General features: G+C 44.0%; 1 protein-coding gene across 1 annotated transcript; it reads left to right on the forward strand.

The window, feature by feature from the left end:
* The first annotated feature begins 939 nt into the window (after positions 1-939).
* On the forward strand, positions 940-19345 carry TEKT2 (tektin 2). The gene is made up of 10 exons (XM_060257943.1): positions 940-1058; positions 4688-4855; positions 6011-6136; positions 6824-7029; positions 7360-7503; positions 8908-9022; positions 10184-10291; positions 13445-13588; positions 15043-15122; positions 19093-19345. The coding sequence occupies exons 2-10, from the start codon at positions 4700-4702 to the stop codon at positions 19304-19306; spliced, it is 1293 nt and encodes a 430-aa protein (XP_060113926.1). The 5' UTR covers positions 940-1058; positions 4688-4699; the 3' UTR covers positions 19307-19345.
* Positions 19346-20553: the final 1208 nt, after the last annotated feature.

Raw genomic sequence — 20553 nt, forward strand, 5'->3', positions numbered from 1 at the left:
TAGAGGTCTCAACTCACACTCTACAGTCAGACTGGTCAAACCTTCCACAGCAATCTCCCTCCTCACACACACACACCCAGTGAAGGTGAGTTGATTATTGAAGTGGCCAGGGGTATCTGGATATTCGATCACTCTTTTCATTTATCATAGTCAAGTCTTTCTACAGTTAATGTCAGACTTCAGGTCAGGACAACGCAGACTAAAATAATGTTTCTGGGCGATTAATTTTGCTTCTAAGGATCAAGGTACGTATGGAATGCAGCTAACAAAATAAGTTATACATTATGCAAAGGCAGGAGGGAAGCCGTTATTTAATCCTTTCCTCACCTGCTGTTTGCCATCACAAATATTTATGTGGTTAATTAATGCCTATCCCACTTTTTCTTTAGTCAGCATACAGGGCAATGAACAATAAACTCTGGAGGCCGTAAAAGAAATTCACAGATTTAAAACCCACAATACAGCAGGTGAGAAAGGGATCCAATAAAAAAGATGTCTGCTTTTCTCCCCAGAGTGACTTACATTGTTCTCCTCTCCGCCATATTATCCTCACAGCAACCCTGCGAGATAGGTTAGGCTGAATGTGTATGACTGGCCCAAGGTCACCTAGCAAGCGTCTGTGACAGAGTAGACATTCGAACCTGGGTCTCTGGGTCCTTGTGCAACAGTCTACTCGCCGCAAGTGCAATCAATTAAAGCCATTTTAACAGACAACCAGCAAGGTAGAGGGTACAGTCAAAGCTGCTTTTTGAAAGCATTTCTTAGCCAGGCTTTCTCCCGCAAATCCCACCTGGTGGTACCCAGTCTTTTTTTCATATACTTCTTCAAGTGAAGCAGTTCCCAGCTGTGGAAGTATTTTTTCCCCCTAAGTCTCCAGGTTGCCATGGATATTCCCTCCCTCCCTTGTAAACAATTGCAGATGGATTCCGATTGGCTTCCGAGGACTGTGGCTGCTTGGCAATGCCTCGGAGCGTACTTAGCAACCAGACTGATAACACAGAACAGCTGTAGGAAGCAGAGGCCGAGAAGAGGACAGTGGCTGGAGAGGAAGAGAAGAGGTAAGTGGACAGGGTTAGATGCGTGGGCCGAGGGCCAGGCATAGGCAAAACCCTGTGCACAGAGCAGTGTGGGGTGAGGAAGGATTTGGTGCTGAACCTGATAGCTTCTCTTTAAATTTAATTTGTGATTTATACCCCACCCTATCCAGCAAGCAGGCTCAGGGCGGCTTACAACATTAAAACATTACAATAACAATAAATGAGGCATATCAAAATTAAACTATCTCATAAATATACATTAAATCAAAAGGACCATAATTCAGACAATTGACACAGCCTGAGACTACAATTCAAGCAATTGGCACAGCTTCAGATAATTGGCACAGTTTAGGACCATAATCCAGACAATTGACACAGTTTAAGCGCTTAGATAGTAAGGTGCTGGGGGGAAGTGAAGATTTCAGAGGATGCCTGTAAGATCAATTATTCTACTTATTAGATGGAACCCTAAAAATCTGCTGCCTCTCAGTGATTCCCCCCAGTCAGATGGCTAAAATTGCTTCCTCACATTTTGTTTCAAGATGCAGATTTTTTAAAAACTTAGTTTATATCCCACCTTTCTCTCTAGTGGGATTACTTTGTTCCTCTCCATTTTATCCTCACAACAACCCTGTGAGGTAGGTTAGATAAGGCTGTGTGACTGATCCAAGCTCAAGGGCACCCAGCAACCTTCTGTGAGAGTGGAGATTCAAAGCCGGCTTTCCTGGGTCCTAGTCCAGTACTTCAACCACTACATCACACTGGTTTTCTGCAGGATTGGCCTGTTATTTAGTGTTGCAAGATTTAAGAAGATATTGAAGAAGATATTGGATTTATATCCCGCCCTCCACTCCGAAGAGTCTCAGAGCGGCTCACAATCTCCTTTCCCTTCCTCCCCCACAACAGACACCCTGTGAGGTAGATGAAGATATTGGATTTATATCCAGCCCTCCACTCCGAAGAGTCTCAGAGCGGCTAAAAATCTCCTTTCCCTTCCTCCCCCACAACAGACACCCTGTGAGGTAGATGAAGATATTGGATTTATATCCCACCCTCCACTCCAAAGAGTCTCAGAGCGGCTCACAATCTCCTTTCCCTTCCTCCCCCACAACAGACACCCTGTGAGGTAGATGAAGATATTGGATTTATATCCCGCCCTCCACTCCGAAGAGTCTCAGAGCGGCTCACAATCTCCTTTACCTTCCTCCCCCACAACAGACACCCTGTGAGGTGGGTGGGGCTGCAGAGGGCTCTCACAGCAGCTGCCCTTTCAAGGACAACCTCTGCCAGAGCTATGGCTGACCCAAGGCCATGTCAGCAGGTGCAAGTGGAGGAGTGGGGAATCAAACCCAGTTCTCCCAGATAAGAGTCCGCACACTTAACCACTACACCAAACTGGCTCTCCATGTGACTTTTTAAGAAGTTTCAACATTCTGTCAGTTCATTAGGAAAAATTATACAATGAGAAAAATTATACAATGAGCTTCATATGTTCATATGTTCAACTGCTGAGTAACCAAAATTAGACCATGAATGAATTACTAATTCAAGGAATTGTATAAACTCATAACCAGTTCATTAGAAATACATTATTAGAAACAGCCTCAAGGTTTGTTCCAGTGTAACAGTCAACATCTCTCTTAATGTGATGCAATACAATTTCATCCAATGCAATACAATAAAGTGCTTGTGCAAAATGTCTCTATAGTCCAGCAAGTTTCCAAAAGTGCCAAAATTGGAATCAGTAATTGGGCATCTCAGAACCACCCTAATGTGACTGACTTTGGAACAAGAACAAGAAAATTGTGGACAATATTTAACCCTTCCCTGGGGAAATCTGAAACAGACCAGTAAGCTAGCCAGTTCCATCGAGGTGGTTCTGAGACGTTCAATTACTGATTTTAATTGTGGCACTTTTGGAAACTTGCTGGATTATAGAGACATTTTGCGCAAGCACTTTATTGTATTGCATTGGATGAAATTGTATTGCATCACATTAAGAGAGACGTTGTCTGTTACACTGGAACAAACCTTGAGGCTGTTTCTAATAATGTATTTCTAATGAATTGGTTATGAGTTTATATAATTCCTTGTATTAGTAATTTATTAATGGCCTAATTTTGGGTACTCAACAGTTGAACATATGAAACTGCCTTATACTGAATCAGACCCTGGGTCCATCAAAGTCAGTATTGTCTTCTCAGACTGGCAGCGGCTCTCCAGGGTCTCAAGCTGAGGTTTTTCACACCTATTTGCCTGGACCCTTTTTAGTTGGAGATGCCGGGGATTGGACCTGGGACCTTCTGCTTCCCAAGCAGATGCTCTACCACTGAGCCACCTTCCCTCACCTTAAGTCAGTACTGTCTTCTCAGACTGGCAGCGGCTCTCCAGGGTCTCAAGGTGAGGTTTTTCACGCCTACTTGCCTGGGCCCCTTTCAGTTGGATTTCATGCTGGGGATTGAACCTGAGACCTTCTGCTTACCAAGCAGATGCTCTACCACTGAGCCACCATTCCTCCATTAGGTTCATTAGGAGGGGTTGCTGCAGTGGAGAAGGACGCTTCTTGGAAATGCTGCCCGTGCTTAAACAAGAGTATAGAGGTCAGACAAAGAAAACTATATCCAGCCATGTTTAAACTTTGTGAGAGTTGGCAGCAGTGAGGACATCATCTGATACGACGTTATGCTTCTGAGTTGAAAGTTCTTGCTGAGAACATGTTGTCTGAAGATCCAAACCTTTGGTGGAGACTGCAGTGGCCTCTCAAAGAAATCTGTATACTACAGGTGGAAGGATACTGCTGCAAATGGTAGCCGGTGGGAGGCTCTGGTCCCGCCCCCCTCCATATTTCCTTGCCAGGATTGACCAATAATGTACCACAAGAGAGGGGCAATTATTAGTGTGACGTCTTCAGTGCATGAAGTAAAATGAACTAGACATTATGGGTCAGGAGGTAAATGCAGGGCTACTGTTTTTTGGCACCAATTGCGTGTGTATGTTTTTTGTAGTGAAACTGCAGTACAAGAGAAGAGAGGGAACTAACAATGTGGAAAGAAGTGGGGGCTGAGAGACCCCTCCCAAAATTGCTCTTGAGCAGAACAGCTTTGAGAGAACTTGTGGCTGACCCAAGGTCACATCAGCAGGTGCATGTGGAGGAGTGGGGGATCAAACCCGATTCTCCCAGATAAGAGTCCGCACACTTTAACCACTACACCAAACTGGGTTTCTTGATTCTGTAGAGTGTGGCAGAATATGCCTGCTCTAGCCTGCAAGCCCTCTTCCACCCTGCCCTCCTAGGTGTTTCTCCATACCTGGAAGGGCTTTTCTTCCACTCTCACAGTGACCCACCACCACCACCAAAAGAAGGCTTTTTAAACTTGCCCTGACTATAATTAGTTAAGAGTGTTCTTGTTTTAAAGGTCTTAGCAGAATAGTCTGAAATGCTCAAGGAATCTCACAACAAACTAGAAAGGTAGCAAATAAAATCCCTAAATAAGGAAAGCAAGCATTATTGTAAGCATGATCTGGCAGGATGGGGGTGGTGGTGGAAGAACCGAATTCAAGTTTTTGTGCTGCAAAATAGTGCAAAGTGGGGAGCATGGCCACCTTATCAATGCAACGGAGACTCTTTCTCCCCTTCCTGTTCTTTATAGTTGGGAGCTACCATGGCCACTCTGAGCATAAAACCGGGCCAGAGGTTCACTCTTCCCGACTGGCATACCAACTGTGACCTCATCTCAACCAATGCTGAGAGGCAGCGCTCTGCATCCCACCAGATCAGACAGGAGGCTCGGTTTCTTCGCAATGAAACCAACAACCAGGTGGGTAGGCATGTCAACATTTTGGGTGTGGATTCCAGCCTCCAGGTGGGATCTGGGGAACCCCGGAATTACATCTCCAGACTTCAGAGATTAGTTCCTAAGGAGAAAATGGATGCTTTGGAGAGTGGGCTCTATAGCCTTGTAGCCCACTGTGGTCCCTGTCCACCTTAGACTCCACTCCCAAATCTCCAGGAGTTTCCCAGCCTGGAGCTGGCAACCTCTCTCCATCCCCTGCCAACGGCCAGGGGGGTTCTGGCAACCCTACTCCAGAAGCCCATTTTTCTATTTAAAAAATCCAACCTGACCGCCCTACTGTTTTTATGGAATTGGGGCAGATTTGTGTTTACGCACACCCATGAGCCTCTGTTGCTTGTCCGTCTGTGGGGAAAAAGAAAGAAGATTTCATTATCAGAGGGCTCCTTATCTAAGAACCTGCCTAGGCTTCACTCTGCACCAAAGCTTTAGAAAGTTCTTTCTTTTCCTTTAACGATACAGCTGTTTTGGCCACAGCCTTAAGCCTAATCACACGTAGAGAAGGGAAGCGAAGCTCACTCTGGTCACAAAAGGGTTTTTTCTATGTTAAGTTGAGTTGCTAAAAGGTAGGATGCCAGCAACCTGGTGCTATATGGGTCCTCATCTTGTAAAATAAAATAAAGGCTCCGATTAATATTTGAGAGCTAATTCTTCTCAAGTATTCCATCTCTGTCAATCCCCATTGAATCTGAGACATTAAATAGCTGGATGAGCCCAAGTGCCATCTATCTTCTCTGTACAGCAGACACACCTGAAAAGGGAACGCCTGAAAAATTACCTTTCATTTTTGGGGTTAATATCATATTCACTCTTAAAGCCAAAAAATCTCAATATTGGGGAACCATCATGGACTTTAAATATGCTGGTAAGGTAGCTGGAGGTTCAACTCTATTAGAGGCAAGGGAAATACCCTTCTTGCTTGCTGATTTGTGCTTCTGAAATCTAGCATCAATAGCTGATTTTTTACCATAAAACTTTTGTTGGTTCTTTGCTGCTGCTGCCACTTTTTCCTGCTAGGACCAGGGACAGCTTTGTCCCTCCTTCTTTCTGCAAGAACTGAGCAATCACAGACTATCTGAAGGAGTAATTTGAACTCTTTGCCTTTCCCTCGTCCCTCTACAGACAAAGTGGGATGAACATGACAACCGCACACGTCTTAACGAGCGGATTGATGGCGTCAATCAATGGAAGGAGGCCCTGGACAAGTGCCTTACAGACACTGATGCTGAAATCAATGCCTTGACCCAAGTAAGTTGGCTTACTCTGAGTGAGTGGAAGTTTCACAGGTTTAAATGGTTCTGGTGCAGTGCTGGGCTTCTGCAGAAAGGCCACAGAACTGCAGTGCGAAATTCACTATCCTGAGAATCTTTACTCTCCTCCCAATCCCAAATTTCCTGCCCTTAAGACTGGAAGAAGGGAGCAATGCCCGTTGAATATTCAGGTGCCAAAGGGAAATCTTCATTTTTATTGTTTTTCTGATTCTCTTTATCTTAAGATTCCTGTGAGCTGCTTTGAGTTCCTTAACAAAGCAGTCTAAAAACATTTGGAAACCTTTGTGCATTTAAAAATTCTCTTCACCTCTGCAACCATTCCTGAACAAGTAACTTGGGGCCAAGACGGTCAGTTTAGTGTATTGAGGAAGAAAGGTTGGGTTGTTGGCTATTGTAATAGCTCTGTAATCAACAGATGGGTTTTGTACCATCTAGAGAAACTGTAGCAATTTGAGGTGGGTGGTGACAGAACCATCATCTGACGCTTATCCACATGCCAAACTCTGCTAGAATCCCACCTGTAAAATATTTCCAAAGAAAATTTGGTTGGTTTGCAAGGCTCTCTCAATGTCCCATTTCTAGTTCTGGAAATCCCATTATATCTCCAATGAGGTGGAAAGAGGCAATGTCAATCCCTTACTCCATTTTAGCTTCTCCTCTTCAGATGAAGGAGGCAGCGGAGCGTGCCCTGCAGGCAAAGAACTTGCCATTGGATGTGGCCATCGAATGCCTCACCCTACGGGAGAGCCGTCAAGCCATTGATGTGGTAAAGGACCCTGTGGAGGATGAGCTGCATAAAGAGGTGGAGGTGATTGATGCGACCAAGAAGGACCTCCAGCAGAAAGTGAGCGAGGCCTTTGAGCAGCTCTGGTGAGCCGAGGGGCTTGGTGGGTCAAGCAGAAGGTCTTAGATTGCTCAGTGGAGGGCTGGTTGCTGTCTGAGTCCTCCAGACTGGTTTCCTAGATTGCACAATATGGGGGGTGGTGTGGAAGGAAGGAAACGTTGTGTTTTGTTGGCTTAAAATTGCACACCACCAACTATTGCCTTAGTTTGAGAGTATTAGTTATTAATATTGTTTAATGACCAAATTAAGCAGTAGGGAACTTGAAACTTGGCTTCCTTTTCTTAATAGCCACATGCTACTCTTCATTTTTAGTGGTGGCCCCTACTTTGAGGCCATTCTTTGTTTTCCTTTCACAGCCTCTTGCAGGAAGCTCGCCACCAGCTTAACTTTGATCATCGTGGGAAAATGGAAGCCCTAGAGATCGATCGGACTTGTGTATCGCTCAGCGTCAACTCACCCAACATCTCATACAAAGTCAACCCTACCCGAGTGCCAGTTGGGTAAGGGGTGTGCTAGCTAAACCTTATGCTAGAACCATTCAAAGGATCACCCCTTCTAAAACAGTTAGCTTGCACAGAAGGTATTCAGTTTCCTACTTAGGTGTTGGCTGGGTGCAAACAATGCTTCTGCTCTCACTGCAAACTGGCAAGCATTAAGCACAGAGCCTTGGAGGAGAGAGCAAGACTGGATACATACAGACAGTTCAGTAGAAGTATTGTTATTCTGTAGGTGTCTCTGGTCAACCAGGTCTGCAAGACCCATGAACCAAGGACCACAATATGGTGCGGCTGCCAGATGAAGGTCACAGTACTGATGTCGCATAACATTTGGCTGGGGAGAGGCTATCCTTTGTCTTAAGCTTCAGTGTTTTGAAAATGAAGGGCCATTTTCCACATTATGGAGTACATGGGTGGGGTCCAGGATCCTATCCCAGTGCCCTGTGTAACAGCCACAAGCTTTCACATGTGTTTCTCTAATAGCCCATGTAGCATCACTGTTTCTCCAGGGCGGTTATTTCCCCAGAAAGCACTTTCCTGAAGGCACCTTCTTTGTGTGTGGGGGGGTTGTAACTTGGACCCCCATATATCCAATGCTCACCAAACTTGGAGGGCAGGTAGAGGAGAGTCAGCCAGAGATCCCCTGTGAGTGTGATATCTCTAGCCCACCATGGGGCTGTTCTAGTGGGTCATGAACCTCACAAACCGAACCAGCTCATTTGGCCCCTAAAAGTTTGCGACGGTTCATGGTTCACAAACTGGGCATGCCACAAACTGAACTGCATTTGTCCAGTTCATGCCCATCCCTAGTAAGCAGCGCATCTTGGATTGTGTTATAATACTCACAAAAAGGCTCAAGAGCAGAACATCTTTTCATGGGAGCATTTTGGCATTCCTCTTTATGAAGTTCAGCACAAAAATAGGAAATAGGTTTATTTCTTTTTGGAGAGGGAAGCTGTCCTTGTACTTCCATGCTAAGGCTGATTCAAATATTGCCAGGGTAAAAAAAATCCATGTATTTGTGCTGGCCCTGTTTACTTCCACGGGTTTATGCAGAAGAATTTCCCGATGAATTGAGCCCCATAGATCAGGTCTCTTTCCTTTGCCTTCCAATGCGTCTTTTGCCTGACTTCATGGTAGGGGCCCCCTGCGCAACATCACCAGTGCTCTGCCACCTCCTCTACCATGAGCTTGGGCACAGTTTCCATGTAGAGTGGAGGCTAGGCACTTTGCGTGTGTGGTTCTTGTCATCCATAAAAATTCTAGTGTGGGCTATGTCCACAAAAGGTTCAGGAAACCCAAACCCCTAACAAATATCCCTACAGAGATGCTAATCTGTAGAAAGGAATGTTGGAAACCCAACTCTTTCTGAATTACTGAACCAGCTGGTTCTCCTGGCTGTTGTAGATCTATCACTCCAGAACAGTGGGACCAATACAGCCAGTACAACAAGGACCGAGCCGAGGCAGAAATGAAAGCAGCTACCGAGTTGCGGGAAGCGATAGCACTCACTATTGCCCAGGTAAGCAAATTAGATTCCTGATAGCTAACAACCCATACCCATACCATACCAAACCTTTAATGGCATAATAGATTCAGATAAAAATACACAGAATATAAAAATTTAAACATTGGAGATAAAATCAAGATAAAACTGAGCTTACAGATGCATTCAAACATGGTCAGAATTAAATTTAAGGATGTCAGCCAGAAATTTTGCCACAGCCTCACTAACCACCCCCTCAGTATCACTCAATAAATAATAACAGGGTGGCAGAATAGACAAATCTGGAGAAAAAGAAAGCTTGCCAAATAAATCTTTACGGAGGTTATGGTATAAAGAACAATCAAGCAATATATGCTGGATTGAGTCAGGGGTATTTGCTCCACAGGAGCAAAGTCTGTCGGCTAAAGGGACTCGCTGATATCTCCCTTGTAAAACTTTGGAGGGGAACGCGTTTAGTCTAGCCAACATAAATGCCCTGCGATGACTTGGAGTGGTTAGGTCTGATAGATAATTGGGCATTTTGCCACAAAAAGCATAAAGACCTAAGGAAGCTGGAGAGCAAATATAAGGGTCAGTTGGCTGTAATTTCGTATCCTCCGATTCCCATAGGCTCAGTTTAATACATCTGAAGATATATGACTCATCAGCGGTAGAAAAATCATCTACCTCTAACCCCAATTGATTGAGTTTAGACAGAAGCACTGCTGTCCAGGATGAAATATATGGGTCTCTTTTCATACAATCAAGAAGGCTGTTGGGAATGATTACTTAATGTTTATTTCTAAAAGCTTGAGCCTTGTATTCTGGCCACATTCTGACAGTATCATCTAACATTCTATAGCGATGGAATGCACAGAAAAAGAGTTGGAGCGTTGCAGATAGTGATGTACTTAGTGGGCCATGGCTCCCATTAAGTTCAATGGAACAAAATAATCACATTGTATTTCATGTCATGATTGGGCAGGGTCAAAACTTCAGTTTTCCCATTAAGACAGTGGGGTCATCAGAGGTAATGGGTTGGTTTAGCTCCTCTCCTCCGCTCCGATTGTGTTTTGGGATTTGGGGTAGTTGTATAAAAGGCAAGCTTCTAATCCTCAAGGGATAAAATTAAGCTCCCCTTTGTGTGAGCAATTACTTCTCTCCAACATAATGTGTTATGTGCATTCTCTTCTCTAGACAGACAATGAACTAGAAGCTCAGCGCGTGGCCTCGGAATTTGCCTTCCGCAAGAGAATCCACGAACTGGAAAGAGCCCTTGATGAACTGAGGTGGCAGGAGAAAAATGTGAGTCTCTGGGTGGTATTAGACCAGCAAATCTACTAAGCCATAAATGTGGAGTTTGAAGCCACTATGGTACATTGGCTAAAGAGGCCCAGCTTCAAATCCTTGCTTGGCCATGAGGCTCAACACATAATCTGTCTGTTTCTCAACCTAGCCTGCCTGGAAGGATTCTTGCAAAGCAGGGAGATGCAGGAGAACCATGTGATCTGCCGTTTTCTCATAGGGGAAGGGAGAGGTGAAGTATAGCAACTTGCAAGATGAGTTTGCGTTGAGTCCAGATGCTTTCTAGGGCTCGAGGCTTTTCTGTTCTTTTCAAACCTCAACCACATTTCAGATTATTCATTCTCACACAACGTTGGGGTAATCTCCAAAAATTACAGTGCATTCTCTCTCTAGCAAGAAACATTCCAAGGAGATGCAAATGAGAGAGCTCTAGCTGAATTTGGAATTGGGTCTTAAATACAACCAAAACATACAAACTGCTGTATAGGACCCAGTATACAGACAGTAAGAACAGCTGAATGAGGGGGAATATGGCTGTAGGCTAATGAGGAGGGGGAGCCACTGAAATGAGATCTTGGGACCCTGAAAAGCCAAGTGCTTCATAATCACCAGTAATCCCCCCCAATACCTATCACTACTACTTTTTCCTTTCTTTTTTGCAGAGTGTGTTTGTGAGGAGGATGAGGAAGCTTCAGACTGCTCCTTTTCAGTCCTCTCCTGAGGACCAGGCATCTGATATCTGGCTGTTTCCCCAAGAATCTGCCATGTTTCCCCTGCCCCCTTGGGAAACCAGTGCTAGTCCCAGAGACACTCAGAAGAGGTGGCTCAGGACTTGCTGGTGTATTGTAGAGGAAGTGCAACTCTCTAACCACGCGCACAGCAAATGTGCTCGGGATAATTTTGCTGTCGCATGCCACTGCCTGGGTTGCTTGCACAGTTGGTCATCCTTCTCCAAGAAACACACACTGTGTTCCTTAAGGGGAGCCCTTGAGTTGAGGACCATTCTTGCAGAGAGTATAAAGCCTTAAGTAATGGCGTCTTGGTCACTGTGGGGAAGAACACCATGTGCATGCTTCTGCCGTGGCTGACAACCGAGACGTGTGCCTTTTATCTAAAAAGAATTTGTCTGTGCACTTTAGGCTGGTAACCTCAGTTTTTACTCAACCTCTCCGATATACTCCTGCTTCTAATAACCTAGATGGCCCAGTCTAGCCTGATCTTGGTCAGAATAGGAAGCTAAGCAGGGTTGGCTCTGGTTAGTATTTGGATGGGAAGTCCAGGGTGGCTTTGCAGAGGCAGGCAACAGCAATCCAATTTATGGGGCTGTGACTAGATGCAGTCAGCCTTGAAACGCGCATAGCTTTGGACTAAAGGCAGACACAACCTTTACAAAGGTGTCTGAGCAGGTTATTTACTCCTAACGTGAGGCTGGCTATTTGTAGATGTGTTACATCTATTAAGTTGCATTCTGGCTTAACTAGAACTGTTCCTCCCATTCTTCAAGCAGGCTACCTTTGTTGTTTTTTAATATTTAAAAGTGCAACATGTACATTTTGTCTGCTTGTACATAAATCTTCCCCTTTGCTTTTTAAAAAGGCATTTAAAGACCAATTGTAAAAGTGCTACAGGCAGCTGGGGAGGACAGGAAGTCTCTCACCATCTGCTATAAGCATGCAGAACCATTTTTTCCAAATTACTTAGCCATGGAGCAGGGAAGATACATTTGCAATGAATGTGGCTGTTTTAAATCCTTCCCATCTGCTATTTTCTGCCTAGTGTAAAGTTCCTCTCTACCTCATCATGAACCTAGATTGCTGTGATATTTTTCCTTTATCCCCCACCCCAACTGAAAATCTTAGCATTCCACCTTCTCCCCACAATTAACAACCTGTAAATAGAAAGATGATGTGAAAAGATCTCTTCCCAAACAAAATCTCTTTCTGCATTGTGCAGGAGATTGGACTAGATGACCCTTGAGGTCCTTTCTAATTCTATGAAAGGACAGTCCTGTTGAGGACAGGAGTTGATACAGACTTGTAATGCACATGCTGACTTCCCAATCCCATCCTATACAGATTGTCTCTCTCTTTCATACTCAATAAAGCAAGGGTGTCAAACATGTGGCCTGTGGGACAGATTGGGCCCTTGGAAGGCTCTTATCAGACCCGCAAGCAATTCAATGTTGTCTGTTTCCTTCTCCCTCTCTTGCTTCCTTTTGCATCACAGCTTGCTTTGCCAGACTTGCTCAGTCAAGCTACAGAGCAAAGCCTCTATTTTCTCCATTCTCTATTTTTTCCCACATAAAGCAATTTATGTACAAAAAGCTTGCAAAACCCAGCCATTTCATATTTTCCTCTGGGTCTTAGGCTCAAAGAATTGACCATGAGATTTCAGTAATTAATGTCAGTAAATAAAAAGTAGGTTTCCGACTTAACAGATACACATCTGAACCACACCTGAACAGCATAGTCAAGATTGCTACAGCACAGACATTGTCACCAGATTTTTATGCAGTAATTCAGAGCAAGAGGTGCTAGTTATCAGAGATAAACAAAATATTGCAAGAGTGCTAATCTTTTAAGTGTATTTTAAGTTTTTTTAAAAAACATTTAATTGTGTTTGTCTGTGTCCTTTATAAAGTTTATACCTCTGCTACCTGGAATTTAATTTTATGACACACATGCCCCAGCCTGACAAGGTCTCATTTACGTCAGATCCGGCCCTCATAACAATTGACACCCCTGTAAGTAAAGTCTCCCTTCATACGTGACCCCACTTGATGACAGTAGCTTGTTTTCTGATTGTCTGCAACAGCTTTTTGGATCCTTATTAGTAGGAAACTGATCAGGTGAGAGTCAGCATCGTCTAGTGTTGGGACTGGGATCCAGGTTCCCATCCCCACTCTGCCATGCAAGTTTCCTGGGTCACTTTGGGCCAGTCACTCTCGCGCAGCTGACCCTGCTTCACTGGTTGTTATGAGGATAAAGCAGAGATGGGGAGCATGATGTCATGAGGTACTTTGGTTCCTCTCTGGAGAGAAAGAGGGGTATGAATACATAAATAGGTGCTTCTGGAGCTTGCTGAGCATCCTGCATGGTTCCCTTGATAACCTGTGGCCAACCTCTCTTCCCATTGTGACCTTGGTTTCCTCAGACCCTTGAAGAAATTGCTGAGATGGAGGAGGACATCAGGCGCTTGGAGGAAGATCTCCGAAAGAAGATCTGGAACCTAAAGCTAGCTCACACTCGCTTGGAGACCCGGACTTACAGACCCAATATGGAGCTGTGCCGTGACCAGGTACTATGAGTCAGCAAGGGGAGGAAAAGGATGGGGCTGCTTTCCCTTAAAGAAAGAAACATCAGGTGTGAAGTGGCCAGTTATGCGGGTTTTCTGGGAAAATCTGAATTGGAAAATATTTAAATAATGCTAGCAAAAGAAATCAAAAGTACTATGTATAAGCCCTGGGGTTTGGCCATACTTCATATCCCACATTTAGCCCACCTAACATGATGAGTTTGCAAACACAGCAGCCCAGACAATGATTGATAGACTATATTTAAATATGTGGGGGTGGAAAATTTTCCATGGGAAAATACAGTGCCAAAAGAAAAATTTCTGCCCTGTACCACTGGAAGTGGCTCCCAGTCACTGGCCATGAAAGCAATCTGAACAAAACTAGGCAGAGAAACAGCTGCTGGCCTTGATTGAGGACCAAGATGGGGATATTAAGTATTGCACCTTTCAAGGATCTTGGCTTTAATGTGGGACCATATCCAGAGCATCCACTGTGATGCTCAGGGCACTTGCTTTCTCTGCCTACAACGTTCATTTTTAAAAGACTGTCTTTTATAATTTGTGATATGACAAATTCCTTTTAATAGATGACCTTGTTTCAGAATAGAAGAGTTTATGATTCTAAAAAAGGATATCTGGCAACTAATACTGTCAAAAAATTGTGCGTGTATGTGTGCACATGTGCACATGCTCAAAACACTCACATGGCCTGCAATAATTTCTCCCTTGCTCAAGGTAGATGTCTTAAAACCACTATAATCTTTTATGCTAACGTAATCTTGAAACGTATCTCCTAAACCAGCATGACTGTAGACATAGCCAGCATGATGTAGTTGTTAAGATTATCAGGCTAGGAATTGGGAGACCAAAATTCCATGGATTCCAGCCAGTTTTCCCTCATTCAGCCAAGGCTGAGAAGACCCCATGCATGGGTCTCAAAACCTGGGCAAATTTGTATGGGTATAAGCAGCTCTTCAGATGAGGAGTTCATCCTTGTTGAAACTTTGGGCCCTTTTGGATTCTGAAAACAGCTTGTGGCTTTTATAATGCCTTTTATAATTGGGTGACCACAAAATGCTTGCCATGGGGACCAAGGCCAATAAAAAAACTGGAGGTTCCACGTCAAGAGTCCATCCTTTGCTGGAGGCAGTTATTTCCAAATGGTGCTTCCTGCAGATGTAAAGGCGGTGCATCTGCCGAAGCCCCTTCTGCTGCCATAAAGTAGAGGAAAGGCAGGATTTACTCTTTGCTGTGAGAAAAGAAATAAAACATATTGGTGGACACCACGGCGCTCACAGCTTCAGATGATGATCACAGCTTCAGATTTTTTTCCCCCAGATTGTGTCAGCCTAGCCACGACTGAGGAAGCTGAGCTAAGCTGGCAGCTGGAACAACTGCATTACCTCAGGTTGGCATTTGGTACTGATTAACCCTGATGCTCCTCCTCTGTTTTTCAGGCTCAGCATGGATTAACTGATGAGGTTCATCAACTGGAAGGAACAATTGCAGCTCTGAAGCAGAAGCTGGCACAATCACAGTATGTCTCTCAGTATTCTTTTAAGGGCAAAAAAAGAAGAATAGGATCCCTTAAGCCACAAATGCTTTGATCTTGGCAGTTCAGGGGACATCTCCTTGATTCAGTAACAACAGTGTTGCTGCAAGAAGATTCATGGGATTATTCTTCAGGAACTCTTAAACAGCTAGCTGGCAAACTGGTCCTATATACTATGCAGATAAGTGGGGTTGTATACTAGAAGCTGCATCTGCACAAGTACAAGCATAGCCTGTGTGTAAAGAGCCCCATAGGGGTGATAGAGCCTTGGTTTAAACCTTTTTGTCTTCCCCTGCTATTATAAGTGCATGAGCATTCAAGAGCACAAGTAGATTGTATATTGACATGCGCACAGACTTTCCCTTCTGTGGTGTGCATCCTGTGTTGGTGTGCCAGCAGGTCAAAAAGCAGGATTTAGTTGGACTTTGTGGGGCTCCTCTGTGTAAAAGCTGTGCATTTGAACTTGACTGGATGTTTACAAAAGGCACAACTTGCATAGCCTTTTTAAAAATAAAAAAGATAAGTGTCATATGTGAATGATTTTGCCATGGGATATATAAAATAGTTCACTGATGGGGAACCTTTTAGAGACCGAGTGCCCAAACTGCAACTCAAAACCCACTTATTTATCGCAAAGTGCCAACACGGCAATTTGACCTGAATACTGAGGTTTTCGTTTAGAAAAAAACAACTCATAGTGAAATTCACAAACTGAAAGAACATTTGTTCTGGATAGCATTTGCTTAGGAAACCAACAAAATAGTAACATGTCAGAATGGGAGAATGATGGTGAGAGTGTCATAAGGCAATAAATGGAGGCTGTTCCTTGCTTTGTTGTTTGCAAGTCTTGGTTAAACTGAGAACATGCCTTTCCCAGAGGTGTTCCTGTCCACCTAATTTACTTTTGAACATGTAACATACATTATAAACATCATTCTAGTTTGCCATTAGGAAAACAGAATACATTAAAATATAGTGTGTTTAGTAGGAGCTGGTGGTTAGGGTGTCCAAATCAGATCTGGGAGGTCCTGATTCATATGCCCACTCTGCCCTGACAGCTTGCTGGGAAATCTTGAACCAGTACTGTACTCTGAGTTAACCCGCCTCATAGGTTCATTGTGAGGATAAAAGAGAAGGGGAGAGTGTGTCAAACCACTTCAGTGTCCTTTTGGGGAGGAAGGGAGGGGATACATGATGTTAGTTCATAAATTAAGTTGATGAAAGGAGTCAACTGATTTATATGGCTAAATCTGAGTCCAGCAGCACCTTAGAGAACAAGATTTTTGAGAGTCAAAGTTCCTTTGAACCAATGGAAGGAGCTCTAATGTTGGAAAGCTTGTGCCCCTCCCCCGAATTTTGTTGGTCTCTAAGGTGCTCCTGGGCTCGAATCTAGTTGTTATACTCTGGACCAGCATGGCTACCCTTGGAAACTTCAGGGATAGTCTGAATTGTATTAACTAGAAAGTCTGATGTGAGAAAGGAGGGCCAGTTTGGTGTAGAGGTTAAGTGTGCAGACTCTTATCTGGGAGAAATGGGTTTGATTCCCCACTCCTCCACTTTCAGCTGCTGGAATGGCTTTGGGTCAGCCATAGCTATCACAGAGCTGTCCTTAAAAGGGCAGCTTCTGGGAGAGCTTCTCTCAGCCCCACCTACCTCACAGGGTGTCTGTTGTGGGGGAGGAAGATAAAGGAGATTGTGAGCTGCCGAGACCCTGAGATTCAGAGTGAAGGGCGGGATATAAATCTAATATAATCTTTCTTTCTTTAAACTAAAACTGCAATCCTGTGCATGTGCAGAGACCAGGTGCCACAGTGCTCACTGTAGATTGCTTCCGAGTAACCATGGAGAGTAACCAATGAGGAAAGGCTAGGGGACTTGGGGATATTCAGTCTGGAGAAGAGGAAGTTGAAGGGGGAGACATGATTGCTCTTTTGAAGTATTAGAAGGGCTGCCATGTAGAGGAGGGCAGGGAGCTGTTCCTGCTGGCAGCAGAGGAGAGGACTGGCATAGGAAAAACTTTTTAACGGTAAGAGTTGTTCAACAGTGCAATCGACTCCCTCACTGGCAGTCTTTAAGCAGCGGCTGGACAAACACTTGTCAAGGATGCTCTGAGAAACCAGAACAGCAGTGCAACAGTTCGAAAACAGCTTATCAACAATTTGCCTTATGGTCCCTGTAGGTTGAAAGAGTTCTGCTCAGATACTGCTATCAGAAGCATCGTGTTTGAAAGCAAGGAAGCCTGCAGTTTCTCCCTTTCCACTCCTATACCAGAGGCAATCCCGGCCACTGTTTCTGCCAGATTAGTGGGATCCAACATTTCCTGTAATAACCCCACATCCCTTCAAAAAAATGTGCTTGATTCAAGGTCCTGATCTCTCCTCCCCCCCCTAATCCCCACACACCCATACGCTTTTCTTCCCTTCGGCTTGGACCGTGCCACAACAGTTTTGAAATCTGAAACGCAACTAGATCTTGGCCACATGAAAACGTGAAGCTGCTTTATACCCATCTCTCTAGTGCAGGGGTGGCCAAACTGTGGCTCGAGAGCCACATGTGGCTCTTTCACACACATCGTGTGGCTCTTGAAGTCGCTACCAGAGAAGGCATTTGTCTCTTTAAACCACTTCTTCAAGCCAAGCCAATCAGTGGCTTGAAGAATGCATTTAAAGTTCAAGTTGCTTTCTTTCCACCTCTCTCTCTCCCTCCCCACCTATTTTCCTTCCTTCCTTCTCTCAGACATCTGACGTTCATGTCTGGTGGCTCTCACACATCTGACATTTATTCTATGTGGCTCTTATGTTAAGCAAGTTTGGCCACTTCTGTCCTAGTGGGTCCCATCTAACCCTCTCCCTAAAACTGCAGGAACACTTGCAAGGAATTTTCCTCTTTGTGTTGTGCTTGGGGGCTGCATTGTGGTTGCACCCACCCCCCGGTCAGAATTCCAAAGGTGCCTACGAGCTCAAAAAGGTTGGCGTGCCCTGTTGTCTCTCTGAAGGAGGCCAAGTAAGGGTTGCCAGGTTTGGGTTGTGAAATACCTGGAGATTTGGGGGAAGGAGCCTGAGTTTGGGGAGAAGAGGAGCTTCAATGAGATATGACTCCAGAGCCTTGTGTGCCAGGGGGCGGGGAAGGGAGCACGTGTGCCCACAGAGAGGGCTCCGAATGCCGCCTCTGGCACCCGTGCCATAGGTTTGTCACCACTGAAATAGTTGCAAAAATGCGCTTCACATTAATTGTAGTTTTTGATGTGAGGAGCATCTCTCTGTCCTACAATCTGATTTTCAAGGACTGCAAGCAGCAGTAAATTCCTATATAATACTGAGGAACAAAGCATGTATAATATATACACACAATAAATGCTTGTTTTTTCCTCCCCTACATTAGTGTAAATCCTTGCTATGTGTAAACATTTCACAAGAGTGGTCATTTAGCCTATCATGGAAAGAAGAATCCAGTTTTTTCCATGGTTACTAGCCCTTATTAACCTACAGCTACCAAAATGGAAAATACAATCACATGAATGTTCCTCTATTGACAATGAAGAGATTTTTCTCATGGTTCAGCACTCATTTCAAACAGATGGGTGCATATTTTAAATTTTTGTTGATTTCCCCTCAGAGAGGCATGTGCAGTGTTAAATCTTTTATTATTATTTTTACTGTCATCTAGTTGAATCTCTCACAGATCCTTTATACCAGCAAAGGCATTTTATTGGGCAGAAGAAGCCTTCCCCTGGTGCAAGGCACTCAGAAGAGCATCTCACATCATGAGTAGGCTATTTCTGCTGGAGGCAAGTGCCTCCACTAGTAAAATGGATCTGTACAATCTAACCCTAAATATTTTCTCTAAATCTTCTTTGAACACAGTTGGAACTAGTATCATATTAATTTAAAAACTAAAGACCCAGAAGCTTTGATTCCAATGTAAGCTCTGATCACCTCATCTTGGCTTTCTACAGGGATGCTTTGGATGCTCTCTACAAACACTTGTACCGCATCCAGACAGACATTGGCTACAAAACCAATTCCCTGATCCTTGATAACAAATGCTTGGACTCCAGACGGAAGCTGACAGTCCCTGCCGAGAAATTTGTGCCAGAAGTGGACACATTCAACCGAACCACCAATCGCACCCTCTCACCCCTCAAGAGCCGGCGGCTGGAGTTGGCATAGTATGATGGGCTCAATGTGTCATCCCTGGAAGAAACAAGAAAGAAGTGGCTTGGAAAGGTGGTGCCATTGCCCCCCCACGGCTCCATGCCAAGGCAAACTACCACCTGTATCAAGTGTGAATAATGTTTGAGTCTTCCTTTTTCTTTCCACTTCGTAGTTGTATGCCTGCCCCTTTTTTGACTGTTTAAAAAAGGTAACCAATAAACAAACCTGACCACAGTGACTGGTGTTGTTTGTGCCCTTGGCTCTCTGCAAAATACTTCTGCTATTTCAGATTAATTCCCAGTTTTAATGGTTATATCCATTTAAAGTTTGTATGGCTTCCCAGATAACATGTTATCTTCCCAGATAACACCAGCAATAACGACAAGCTAATTCCCTGCTTGCATCTCATAGAGCGTGCATGCGGTCATGTCATAACATCATGGCTTGAAACATCCGCTTCTCAAAAATTTTTAACATCCTGGCTGATGAGCTCAAAAGCCCACACAATGTTTTGTGGCAATTTGGATGGTCCTAATAAAAGGAGATTTTGCGTTAACCAGTATGGCTGTAAAACTTTCCTTCCTAGATACTACTCTATATAATCCACATTCAATGTACTTTGCAACTGGATTTTATCATTTGAAATGGCAAAATCTATTTGCAAACAGTTGCTGAAGTGGGTTGAAGCGGCATCATTTAGCATGTGTGAAAGTGCCCTTTTCAGCCAAGGAAATAGGGAATTGTCAAAATGTAAGTAGCTGGATAAAGACTGAACAGTCAAAACAAGGCTGCTGTTGTTACCATTTAATTTGACTTTAATTGACTCTGACCTTCTACAATACTTTCCATTTATCTCAAACACTGTTAAGGTACTTTGGGGGAACTGTTTCTTATTTGGAGTTTTAGACTTGGAGTAGTTTCTATATTTTAGTGGACTTGGAGTAGTTTCTATATTTTAGTGGAAGAACAAAGAATGGACAATATGGACCAAGTTTAGTTTGCCACTAGAGAATGTACTGAGTTGTTACCAGACAACTATCACACCAGCAATAAAATAAAGCTAATGTTTGCTTCCCTGCCTCAGAGATGCACACAAGATCAGGTCTTAACATCAAGGCCTGAAATTTTTGCTGTTTTCTCACTCTTTTTATCTCTAATTTTTTGTAACATCCAGTGTGTGTTGTAGAGTTCTTAAAACTTTGCACATTGGGGTTTTATTTGTTTGTGGTCAGTTTGGTGGTTGTTCCTTTTAAAAGATATTA

The sequence above is a fragment of the Heteronotia binoei genome, chromosome 17 (assembly GCF_032191835.1).
Source record: "Heteronotia binoei isolate CCM8104 ecotype False Entrance Well chromosome 17, APGP_CSIRO_Hbin_v1, whole genome shotgun sequence".
Classification (NCBI taxonomy): domain Eukaryota; kingdom Metazoa; phylum Chordata; class Lepidosauria; order Squamata; family Gekkonidae; genus Heteronotia; species Heteronotia binoei.

Coding starts and splice junctions, on each gene's coding strand:
- TEKT2 (XM_060257943.1), top strand. CDS start 4,700: ATGGCCACTCTGAGCATAAAACCGGGCCAGAGGTTCACTCTTCCCGAC. Junction 10,292..13,444: donor TGAGGTGGCAGGAGAAAAAT/GTGAGTCTCTGG, acceptor TGGTTTCCTCAG/ACCCTTGAAGAAATTGCTGA. Junction 15,123..19,092: donor CAGAAGCTGGCACAATCACA/GTATGTCTCTCA, acceptor GGCTTTCTACAG/GGATGCTTTGGATGCTCTCT.